At 35.1% G+C, this 12,492-nt stretch overlaps 1 protein-coding gene across 9 annotated transcripts in view; it reads right to left on the reverse strand.

Annotated features, from left to right (window-relative positions):
* Nucleotides 1–229: 229 nt before the first annotated feature.
* The window catches only part of LOC106166661 (thyrostimulin alpha-2 subunit-like), a 33,729-nt gene continuing 21,466 nt past the window's right edge, over nt 230–12,492 (reverse strand). For 4 of the 9 annotated variants that reach the window (XM_087003840.1, XM_087003841.1, XM_087003843.1 and 1 more), the window contains 3 exons: nt 5,916–6,117; nt 5,402–5,577; nt 230–2,207 (listed from right to left, as the gene is read on the reverse strand). In XM_087003840.1, the coding sequence (XP_086859966.1) occupies nt 2,115–2,207; nt 5,402–5,577; nt 5,916–6,033 (387 nt within the window). In that variant the 5' untranslated portion in view covers nt 6,034–6,117 and the 3' untranslated portion in view covers nt 230–2,114. Of the gene's footprint in view, nt 2,208–5,401; nt 5,578–5,915; nt 6,118–7,116; nt 7,195–7,725; nt 8,029–8,512; nt 8,571–11,895; nt 12,404–12,492 lie in introns of those variants that run through there. The other 5 variants (XM_087003846.1, XM_087003848.1, XM_087003844.1 and 2 more) reach the window with 5 other exon arrangements.

Genomic DNA, 12,492 nt, shown 5'->3' on the forward strand with positions numbered 1-12,492 from the left:
GTGTGAAGCAGCGTCTTCGATTTGGTTACTTGTCTGAAATATCCCTTAATTGCCGAGAAAACCCTCCAGTCCAATTACTGATCGCGAAGTGCTGACGCAAATCGCCCACTGTCAGTGTGTACACTGTTGGCAACACGCACGTGCGTCCACTAAGGACGCAAATTAATGGTCAATCTTTACATGAAAAACTTTGTTTGGCTATGAGATAAAACAAAAAGCAAAGGAAATGCAAATTTAACAGTCTTATTTATTACACTCATTGCACAAAATTTCCGTCTTCTATAAGCGCTTTGTTAATTCAGATTAAAGGAAGATGTCACTTCCCATTTCGGTGTCCTTAAAATGTGAAGTTCCTACAGCATGAAAAACAGTACACCGATGGATACCTAACACTTCTAATACTAAATTGGTCACGATTCTTGTTTTAAGAGAGATCCGATGCAGTTCAAGTACGAACGATTGACGCCAATCATTATATAGCTCTTCAAAAGTAAGCCTAGTCTCCGTCTCTTGGAGTCATTAGTATAAGATAACACAATTAAATCTAGCACATATAAACTAGATTAAGCAACAACAATGCATCGTGATAAGTTGCACAAAATGCCGCAAAAATAAAAAAATAGATAAGAGCGTAAGTGGTTGCATTCTTAACATACTTGTTAACCAACAATTAGAAGTCACTACGATATTAAACTACGCAATAAAATTAATAACTTCCGAGATTCTTAATGAATAAAGTTGTGCTTTGGAAAATAAGACCCAATACTCTGACCAGCAGACGGTTTAAGATCTGAATTTTCTAATGTATACGTACGGTAATCTGGCAAACTGTACTACATGTAACAGCAAGCTATTTCTTACAAGAAAAGCGGTCTCACAATAAATAACCAACAAGTTGTGACATGCGGATAGAAATGAACATCGACATTTGAAAAAGCAATGAGCTACATACATATAGTGTGTATATAGCTCATTGAAACAACCAACTTCATCTGAATACATTCCATGTAATAACTTTTTATTAGTGATGGAACTCTATATGTGCAAACGTTATGTATTAGAGTAAATCTTCGTGTGCATTTGAAAACTGTCCAAAATACTTGGAGGTGGGATGGGGTGGGATTGGGGTTTACTTTCAAATACATTGTTTTGGTGAAACAAACAATAAGCGAGAATTTTCTGCATAGATTTGGTCCAATTTTCAGCTACAACGATGCATACATTAAAACTATATTGCAGTTGAAAAGCTAATCAATAATATTTATTTTTTTCTTCATTCTAGGCAGCTGATGATAATAATTTAAATAGGATTGTCTAAAAGTCTACATCACAATGGAATGTTAAGTGCGCAAAACTGGTGAAAAAATTCTCCTGCATCTTAAGTAGTGTTACTATATCTGTGTAGATTTGAATATAGTTGAACTGAACAGGTGGACAGAGAACTGACACAGGTGTATTTTTCCAATTATTCAAATATAATTGTCATTGCACCTTCATTTAAACTGCTATTGTAATGTTGTTTTCTATACAGATGGAATTTGCCTGCTTGTTTGTATCCTGTTACGTTCTTTCTTCAAAGCATAAAGTTGAATGATATACTAGCTATAAAACATTACTACTATATACCATCTGTTAAATTATTCTTGAATTTCATAGCAACACAAGTGACTGTGGACAAATTCAGTTCTGAGGCTATTACTAAGGAAATACATTATTTAAAGTGCTAAACAACACACACCACACAATTTTTTCTCAGAATTAAAACTTTAACAAAATTACTGTCCACCCACATTTGTGCAAATAATGTAACAAAACTGCTGGCAAGAATCTGGATTATTTCAGTAGTCTTCACAAACCAATTGTCAATATTCGATGGATATTTAATTCGCAAGCTTGGGCACCTGCCCCATGTATTGGAGTGAGAAGTAAAAGTGCACAGCTTTCACTGCCATGCAACTTATACTATTACTTTCAAAAGTTTACTTCTGGTCTTTTTGCTGGTCCAAAATCTTCTGGTCAGTTGATATTGTTGATATCCTAGTAAACCTACACAGATAGTGACAGACAAGATGACAGTGTCGAATGTGTTTCACCAGTAAAATGCCAGGTAGGCTTCAGCCTTTCTTGCAGAAAGAACAAGAGCAGCGGACTGCAGACTTGAATACAAATGTTCGCTGTTCCCCCACACACCGAACATGGACTTTTATCTGAATAAAAAAAGATAATTATGAAATTAATCAATAAATGAAGATAATTAGCAGGCTTAAACATTTTAAAATATATTTTATATATCAAACTTTATTCAAATTATGCCTCATCATGTATTTTTTAATTTTTTATCAGTCTTAACTTACATGCTTTTCTGAAAATAAATATGGAAACTGGTCATGAAGCATTTACAACAATACTTTTTTACATCACATTATTACACAGGCGTACAATGCTATTGATTCCAAAGAATTGATTTTAACTCCCTCATTGGAAATAATCTAAAAGTAGCAGTTCGGACACCTGATAGGTGCATGCGGTTTACATAACATAGTTCTCCAGTGGATTTACACTCTTTTCAAGGAGATAATAATAGAGATTTGACTGAGATCCTTCCCACATGTCTACCCATCTTATTCTCCCGAAAACCTAAGCCAGAGACCACAGAGAAATAACAAAGGTTATAGTTCTATTGCAGTCGAAGCACCCAAGAAGAAAAAATGAACAACTTTTTGTCTTTTTAGAATGTTAAAGTTACCCACAATACAGAAAATGTCATACGTTTTATGTCTGAACACTTTTTATGACCTTTTCACAAACCACTCTGTATTTTAGGAATCTGAAATGACAATTCGACTAATGAACCAAAATCAATCACTGCCAATAGTTTGTGCTGTTGTAAAGTTGCACTTACTATCCCTTGTAGGCAACCAAGTTATTCTTAAAGCATATAACTAACTTAATTATCCAGGGTTTCCAAAATTGATTGATTAACCACTTTAGGTATGTTTGTTAACTAAAGTTATTCCCACATAGGTCATTTACAGTGGTTTTCCACTAATAAAAACCAGTACGTAATACCTTATCAAATGCATACAAATCTTTGTGTTGATCGAACAATCACAGACATGTATAAAACCATAAAACACAGTACATAGATTTGTTAGAGATTCCAGTTAAAGACACCAAAACTTGACATTAATTAACCCCATAGAGCCCGTCACCGCATATGTGCGGTTCAATTACCGCTTACCCCAAACGCCCAAAACCGCATATGTGCGTATCTTGGAAAGATCGTCTTTTGTACTCTTTTGTATCGTGAGTCATGAAATGATATATAGTTTAACATCCGGGTATGTTTCTTGTCTCTCATTGCCACCATTTTTAAAGGCGATAGAAATATATATGAGCGAGAAAACGGCGATTTTCAAGACTTAGTTGGAGAAAGTAAAATCAAGATGGCGGTTCCTCGCTACGGTAGGGACCTGCGAAGGGATATTGTTATTGAAATGATTGAAAATCCGGACTTTGAAGAGAAGTTTTCGTGTGACAGTAACATAGAAAGTGGCGTTGATATTCATTTTTTTATGAAATAAAGGACGATAGAAATATATATGAGCGAGAAATCGGCGATTTTCTAGACCTAGCTGGTGAAAGTAAAATCAAAATGGCGACTTCTCACTACGGAAGGGGCCTGCGAATGAATACTGTTATTGAAATGATTCAAAACTACGACACTGATAAGGTGTTTTCGAGTGACAGTGATATAGACAGTGGGGATGATATTCCTTTATTCATGATATAAGTTTTAAAGATGTTTTTGTCATAGATGGTGTAAAAATTTGACTTCTTTTCAGCTCTGGCCACGATGTTCAGGTGAGCTGAAAAGCTGGTATACCTGATAGCAAAACGATCATAACTTGAAAATTGATAGAGATAAATTGCTGAAATTTCCTGGGTTGAAGGTTACTATAATTGACATCATCCCTGTGAATTTTCAGGCAAATGTATGTAGAAATAAAAAATTGATGTGCATAAGATAAATCAACTTTGTTTTATTTTACCCATTACCAAATGAAAATGTAGTTTTTAACCGGCTATAACTTTTGATACTGCATGTTAAATTTAAATGTAATTCTATTTTCATTTAGCTTGAAATATTGGCTTTTTAAAAATGTATACTTAGTATGGGTAATAAAGACAAACAAATAAATTATGACCAATTTACTGAGGTGACCCGGCTTTTCAAGGCTAGCTCACAGAATTAATTGGGCACAGCAGAGCTTTATGGGTCAGCATTAAATGGGTCCTATGGGGTTAAAAGGAGTAGATGATTCACTGAATAGGCTTTGGATTGTTGTCTACACCCAAAACGAAAAAAAAAAAAATTAAATGTTCAAAAATGGAAAGACAAAAATGGGAGGAAAATAATTCAGGGTGGGCTTTCAGTGGTGCTGACAGACACTTGCAGGTGGTGTTTGCTGCCACAAAAATGAACATGAAAGGGTATATATCTTAAGTTGTGAACTTTAATTATAGCAATAATTCATCTTTTCACACTTTTAGGCATTTGAGCTTGAATGACCTTGCTGGTTCCATAAATAATGTTATTACATGAAAGAATGTGCCCTATTATTTGCAACTAATTGTGACTAAATCACATGAAAAAAGTCTCAGTATGAGTTCAAAGTGCACTTTGAGATCCTGGTACTCCAAAATGTGACAGCATTGAATGGCAATCAGAGAATACTGGTCAAATGAATCTTTACTCTAAAGTTCTGTTAGCCTGAGTTCTAATCATTCCATAGATTTGTTACTTTCGTATGCCACCTGTCTCTAGGTTTGTTATGCTGACATCAAGATTAAGAGATCAGATATGAACAATATTATGTGCTTTTCAGGGGCGGATTTAGGCCGTCTTCTGGGTCTTCCGGAAGACGGTCAGATTTTCAAGTTTACATTGATGGGTATCTAATTTTTTCTGTCGGAAGACGGTCAAAAAATGGAGGATGGATCAACAAATATAATATGGAAGACTGTCAGAAAATATCTCTGGATCCGCCCCTGCTTTTGATAGGTTGGAGTTGTAGTATATTGGAGTATCTGCACTTTGAAGGAGCAACATTTTGCCACATGGAATTTACAGCTTGGTGGAATAATGACCTAACCATATGTTGTCTATTGAGAAAAATCACAAAATATTCAATTTTTTTCAAACATTTCAGAGAACAGGACCGCCCTAGCAACAAAAATTTGGAAACAAAGATTCTGTTTAGTATAGAAAAGTTCCCAAAGAAGTATGCCCCTTGACCTGTTTTCCATCAATCTAAGTATTTGACATGAAAGTTTTTAATAAAGCAAATATATTCTAAAAATAAACCTGTGTTTAATGTATAAAAAAAATACAACTTACATCATGGGATTCCACTATGTTACAACAAGAAGATTTGGATGTAATAATGTGATTTGGGTTGGCCTCTAAAGTCCGTTGTGGAGATGGGAAGGCATAGGACGTGCAATAGCCTACACATGCATTTATCCGGACTTCAAACCCCACACAGTCTTTTGGTTTCACTTTTCTTATCTGTGCTAAAATAGAAATGTTAATAACAATGATAGATAAAATGGACATAATCATAATGAGCTATTGAAAAATGTGACAAATGCAAAGAGTGTGACAATGGATTATTTCAAAACAACAACACTTCAAACTATTGATGGGTATGTATATATATACTGGAAAAAAACATATAGGCCCTTATAAGACACTATATCTATCAGTTATTTACACTCCAATTGACAGAAAATCTTAATATAAAATGCATCCATGTCAATTTAATATCAGTGAGCAAAATGAAAAAAAAAGATTTTTAATCTACATGAGAGAGAGAGAGAGAGAGAGAGAGAGAGAGAAACACTTCACTTACAAACTATGTGACAGCCTGGCCTTTTGTAATCTTGTGAATATGCTGATAGGGTAAGTGTAAGCAGCAAAAAGACTGTTTTAAAAACATGTGTATAGTCTGATATCCTGAAGGGTTGCATGGCACAGTTGTAAAGGAATGATAACACACCAGATATGGTCTCTTTTCCTTTCTCCTGATCACTTTATGATATGAAGTTAGTCTCCTGAAAGAATTAAAGCAAATAATAACTAGGACAGTGCACAAAATAGTGTTATATCATGCTTAAAAGCTTAATCACCACTAATTTTAATAATGCACTATTCTTAAATTAAATATGGAAATTCAGAACACGTTACTAGCTTCAGGACTTCAGATTCATGGGAGTCTGAAGTCACACCTTAAAAATGCAAATGTGTGAAAAACAAAAAATTAACAAAAATCCACATAACTTCAAGAAAAATGGTCCAATAAAGCTGTTGTTTTAGCTTAACATGAATTTAAGTACTATGAATCATATTGTTATTTAATTAAAGCACAACTTTCCACTTACAGCAATACCAGTGTCTGTGTCAAAATAGACTTATTGGCAATTTTGGTGCATTATTACATTATATATGTTATCAACATCGATTTCTAACAACATGAAACTGTTGATTAGGACATGTAACTATCACAGGGATTCAGGCCCATAGGACTTCAAACTCACACCTTGAAAAAGATAGGTGTGAAAAATGAAAAAAAAAAAAAAAGTTGAATCTATCAGGCTAGTTTTCCAAATTGAACAAAGTATACATGTATAAGTCCAAAGAAGCATTCTTATAAATTTGAGGATAATAATCAACATGGTTAACCTTTTATGGTGTTTATAGTGGTAGTGCACAAAAAAAGGTTTTTGTCAATTTTGATACAATATAGTACCTAATGCTTTTAAACAGCATAATCACCACATATTGTGTACATAAGCACTGTGTTTGTATATAAAAGGAGTTTTCAGTGCCAAAAAACATATTTATACATTTTAACTAAGGGCCCATTTGATGCTCAATAAGCCATGGCCACAAAAGTGACAAACAACAAAACATGTTCCAGTAATATGTGACAGTGATGTATTTTATGGTAGCATGCTATACTTTTTCATTAATATGCTTTATGACAAAACCAGTGGACCATACCTCGGATTCTACACTTAATGTAATTACATGCCACGCATTGCAAAACTAACCTGAGCATAAATGTCTAGTCTACCCATGTTTTTAGTAAATGAAGGTAGATTTAGTCCAATCTTTCAAATGTTCAAGATCTGGGTGAAAAAACCAATGTTACAAAAATTCCAAGAACATAATATATCCAACTGTTTACTTTAGTGACATGAAAAATTATTAGTTCATGTTGCAAACTTCATAGAGAAAATATGTTTTGAAGCTCGGCACAATTTAGTATTACCTATATTACCCTTAGGCCTCATTCCCATTGAAACTACTGGTTTACGCAGATCAAACCAACTCCGCAGAGACTATTGCTGCATGCAATCAGTTTAACAGAAAAACCTTCCTCTTCTTCTTTCCAACATAGTCATATAATCACCAGCTTTTCTGTTTTACTTAACACGATGAGGAGCTCGGTGTGTAAATCTGTTAAGTTGAAGCTGGCTCAATCTATGTAGACTGATAGTTTTAATGGGATTAAACAGCATTAAACAGTATCAATTAATCATCTATAACTAATGCCTGTCTTTTAACAACAAAAACAATCATATATTATATAAGCATTTTATACTAAACTAAACTATTGAGCCAGTTCTTGCTTCATAAAATTCCTTTTTGGCACTTACCAGTTTTCATAATCTCACACTTCTTATATTGAAAGGGCTTCCATTATGAATGACAACTTCCAATACTATGCAATAAGCCTATGGCGTGCAATTACTTTATCCAGCACACCCTTAACTGTGGAGTACTATAGCTGGAGTGATCCTACAAATACGTCAACCTGGAATTCACCTATCCAGAAACAGTAGGTTTCCTGAAGTTCTATCTCAGAGGTTTAGGAACGGATTTATTCCAAAGCTCTACAAGCTCAAATGGGATTACAGACCACATACTACTGGGCTATTAAGGTAATTTGGGTCAAACTAATGATAATAAAGAAGATTATGTACACGACTGGGTTGAAAAAAAAATGCACCAAGTGTAGTGTCTGCAGGGAGCAGGGCAAATACCATTGGAAGTCAGCTAACACATTTCACATTGTTTTATTGCCTTTAAAATATTTGACAAGAATTTTTGTCAAATATCATGCATACAGCTGAAACACAGGATAATGTACCAGAAGAGAGAGGCATACACGCTTGTCAAACTGTTAGATGGTTGAAACATATGGTTAACTTAAAAAACAGCAAAGGAAGTAGGCTGTAAAACCAGTGGCATGTGACAGATACTAGTATTATTGGAACTCCCTGTCAGATGGCAATTTCTGAATGCCACTTGTGGAGGAACTTTTTTCTTCATCTAAATTAATAGACTGTTATCAAGTATATGTACCAGTAGCAGTGAGAGATAACCATTTGGGTAATAATGTTAATGACAAATATAGATAACTGCAGATGAAAATGTACTTACCAACAGAAAAAAATCCTAAATCCAAAAGCTATTAAGCTAAGTAGTCCCTTGACTCCAACTACAATGTATAAGGAGAAAACACAATGTTCTGTATGGGTTGCAGTAAACACAAGTGAATTTATATAGGCCCTTCCTGATAAATATTTTGACAGTCATACAGGCCCACCCAGACTCCACCATACATATATATATATATACTGGTACAGCAGTTGTTGGACTAAACTTGCAACGGAAGTGAAGCCTACCTCATTTCTATCATTGTTTTACCATTATGGTACCCGCCTGGAGCCCAGACAGATTAGAGGTTTTATTAATCTTCTTATTGACATTTACCACCATGCTTAGTTACGCATGGATTCTAATTGCTGAAAATTTATTATCCTAATATTTGTACAGTGAAACATGCTGTATTATTTATAAATCCGAGTAATCCTAAGGTGAAATGTTACTGCCCTTACATCAGGCATGGCCAAACATTCCTATTTGGGGTTCAGCAGGCAAACCCTGTTCCAACACACCAACCATGCATGCAAACAAATGTCTTAATGCCAGGTGGGATTTCATTAAAACATTAAACAGCTTGCCAAAGTGTCATATAAGTCAAGGGACAAATCGTTTTTTTTATGTAACTACTGAAAATGTACATTTCTGAAGGCTACAGCAAGCTAGACATTTCTTAACAGCGGAAACATTACATGATTTGTTTCCTTTTGGAGAATTAGAGTGGGTGTTTATTAAATCTACAACAGAAATGAGTAAAAGTTATATAGCTTTTTGGAGGCAATAAGTGGATGATGAAGTGATGGGTTAAAGTCCCCTCTGGAGAATGTTTGGCAGCTCACACCAAGAAGATGAAAATACAAAAAAAAAAAAAAAAAAGAAAAAAAAAAAAACTTAAAGCCAAGCAGAAATGCATGCAGCATATGGCACTTCTATTCATTCCTTTTAAAAAGTACAACCACAACAATGAGTTTATAAGGAAACAAGCTCCCAAGAGAATTTTCATCTTCTAAGGATACCACACCATGATTTGCCTAACTTGTTGGCAGAATAAATGTTCTCCAGAGAAGTGGAGAGAAAAATTGCAAAGTTAAGAAGGGTCTCTGTAGATAATAACTGAAATTGTGTTAATCATTTAATACAGAGAACTTGTTCCAATCTGAACCAATCTAGCCCTTATATACCACAAAAAGGTTGTTACACACTTTATCCATATGGCCATATGGTTCAATGGTTATTTCAATCAACTACATGGGGCACACCACCTTTGCTGAAAGCAAATCATGTTGTTAGATATTGAAAATGACATTAAAGAGCTCTTTGGGACATACAAAATCCTGAAAATCCAATTCAATCTAGAGGATTCTAAGAAGTCATGGAAACCATCAGGGTGAAGATAGCTAATCAAATAAACAATTACAAGCATTTTACAAGCTTGCCATTCAAGGCTGTTAAAGGGCTAAATAAAGATTCATTGTAATTAAATATTGGATTTATGGGAACATAACAGCATTGGACAAACGGTAATTCAACATTTTAAGGGTTATGGATATTCAACAGACCTTGACGGAAAAAAGCTTTTTTCATAGGAATAAAAAATGTTTGACGCACTGAAGTTTAGAGTGCAGGAATAGCAAAAGCCATTAATTTTCTCCTTCATCACTGCTATTGGGATAAAGATGAGAGACTGCCAAATGTCTACCATAACTGTTTCAATTAGCTGTAACTATTTGAATTTCCCCAGCTCTCTTTGGTGGGCTCACAATATGACCATAAAAATGAATAAATAAAGAAATGAATATTTTTTGTTAAATCACACTACATGAGAGAAGTACATGGGCATGTATGCTTTAATCAGCACCTGACTTTAATTAGACAAAGAAGATTTACAATTTGAATCTTATAATTAAAATATCTACATAATGAACATTCTCAGCGATTTCAGTCACTTTTGAGAAGGCGTGTCTCTAGCAAATACAGAAGCACACAATACCTTTTTTCACCTCCAGCTTTTACACGTCATGCAAACACAGCAAATACATCTGTTTATATAATTGTGTTACCAAAATGAATCACCTGCCACCTTACCAAATGTATCAAGTGATGATGTATGGAAAAATTCTATCAAAATCAATGTTTATATGTAAGTCATGAATACTACACTTTCAAGAGCAAATAGTCTTAGGGGCCTCCCCACGCAGCGTCTCTGCAGGGGCACAGTAATTAAATCTCGACTCCATTTGACCAGACGCGTGGGGAGGTGTGTAAGAGGTGGAGAGACCATCACAGGATTAAGCAGTCTTCCTTTCATGCAGGGTCTGCCATATTTGAGCCGTGGACCAGTTGATACTCAGATCTTGTATTCTGAATGGCCCCATAGGCTTATTCTATGACAATGTTTGATGCTTATGCATAGAACAGTTTTTCACATGCAGTTTCATATCACACAAACCAAAAGATCTACAAAGAAATTAAAAGTCCTGCTCAAAATCTATGAACTGTTCACCTTAGCCTGAACATGCAGGTAATTCAGTTGTGACCAAGCCTGTCAGAGTGAACAAAAGGAACAGTCAACAAGTAAATCTAACATGTGGATCTATCATAAATGAAAACTTTTTAACACTCAATATGTATTACAGTTTGCATTCAACATACTGTAGAACTTCTAAAAAAATTAGATCACAGTATTAAGGTAACTATAAGATCAAAATCTTAGGATTGTCAGCCTAACAACATATAGCAAAGAAAGCAAACTAAAATTGGTTTTGAATACTTAAAGTCTTTACATTAATGCCATTTGACAATGACACCTTTTTCACTTATGTTGTCATTTAGCAAATGCCAAATGCATTTAACATATAATGTTTTCAGATCTTTTTCCTCGTCACCAAAATTTGTTCCCATTTCTGGTTATTATAAAACTGCATTCAGATCCACACACATACTAGCTGGGTTGGTCCAACTCTGCTTAGAATTCTCACTCCAGTGCAATCAGTGGAACCAGCTTAATTGTCTGACAAGCTTCCTCGAGCAGCTAGCGGCTAATTAGCTATTGTGTGCTGATTAAGCTGGTTTCACTGATTGCACTTTAGTGAGAATCCCCTGTAGAGTTGCACTGGTCTAGCTAGTGAGATGTGTAAATCTGAATATAAGCTCCTCACCTCCAGCCAGGCCCTCACATGTCAGCCTTTCTTTACAAATAATGATGTCAAAGTGTTTAAAACAATGTCATACTTCTAAGTCATGCAATGGTAATCAGTACAGTAAACTGACTTCTTTAGATACCAAAAAAAGTGCCCTTATGCCTTAAAAGTGCATTAACTACCAGATCACTACAAATAAAAGCACGCTACATGTACACTAAAATAGTACATTTTACAGACCTTTTCAATCTGTCCTGTCTCTGTCCTTTGCACCCATTTACTGTGTCTGGGAGCTTAGCTATGTTTCTGTGGCAATACCCTGACACAGAAATAGGAACCATTCCCACAGATATTTGAATCAATCTATCTCCACGGGGAGTCTCACTAAATTGCTATCTGCTCATGGTGAGGCCGAGCATGCAAGAAAGTTAATTACTCCCCTATCTGATTCGGTAAGCGTGACAAACATTTAAGCCTCTTAAGCTGATAGCAATTTAGCGTGCACCCCCAGGGAGTTAGGTCGATCCAGATGGATCAATCTAGGCATGGGCACCCAGTCATACACTCCAAATTCAGAGCCACCTGTTCTAAAACTAAGAGTTGAAAAATAATGTGCTCATGGTAACAATTTTTCTAAAGCAGCGATACCCAGACAATCCTGTGGCTAATAACTAGATTGACACATCTCTATATTTCCTGAAATGCTTCTGAAAAATAACAAACAAGCAGACTGTTATTTACATGTCTATCATAAAGGTTAACTGAGTACGTAGGTTGGAATTATCAGAGGATTAGACTTGAAATGGCCATAATTTCTCTTTTTCTGTTTCCAGTGGG

This window comes from Lingula anatina, chromosome 2 (genome assembly GCF_051362555.1).
Source record: "Lingula anatina isolate TDL-2025a chromosome 2, LinAna3.0, whole genome shotgun sequence".
Taxonomy (NCBI): domain Eukaryota; kingdom Metazoa; phylum Brachiopoda; class Lingulata; order Lingulida; family Lingulidae; genus Lingula; species Lingula anatina.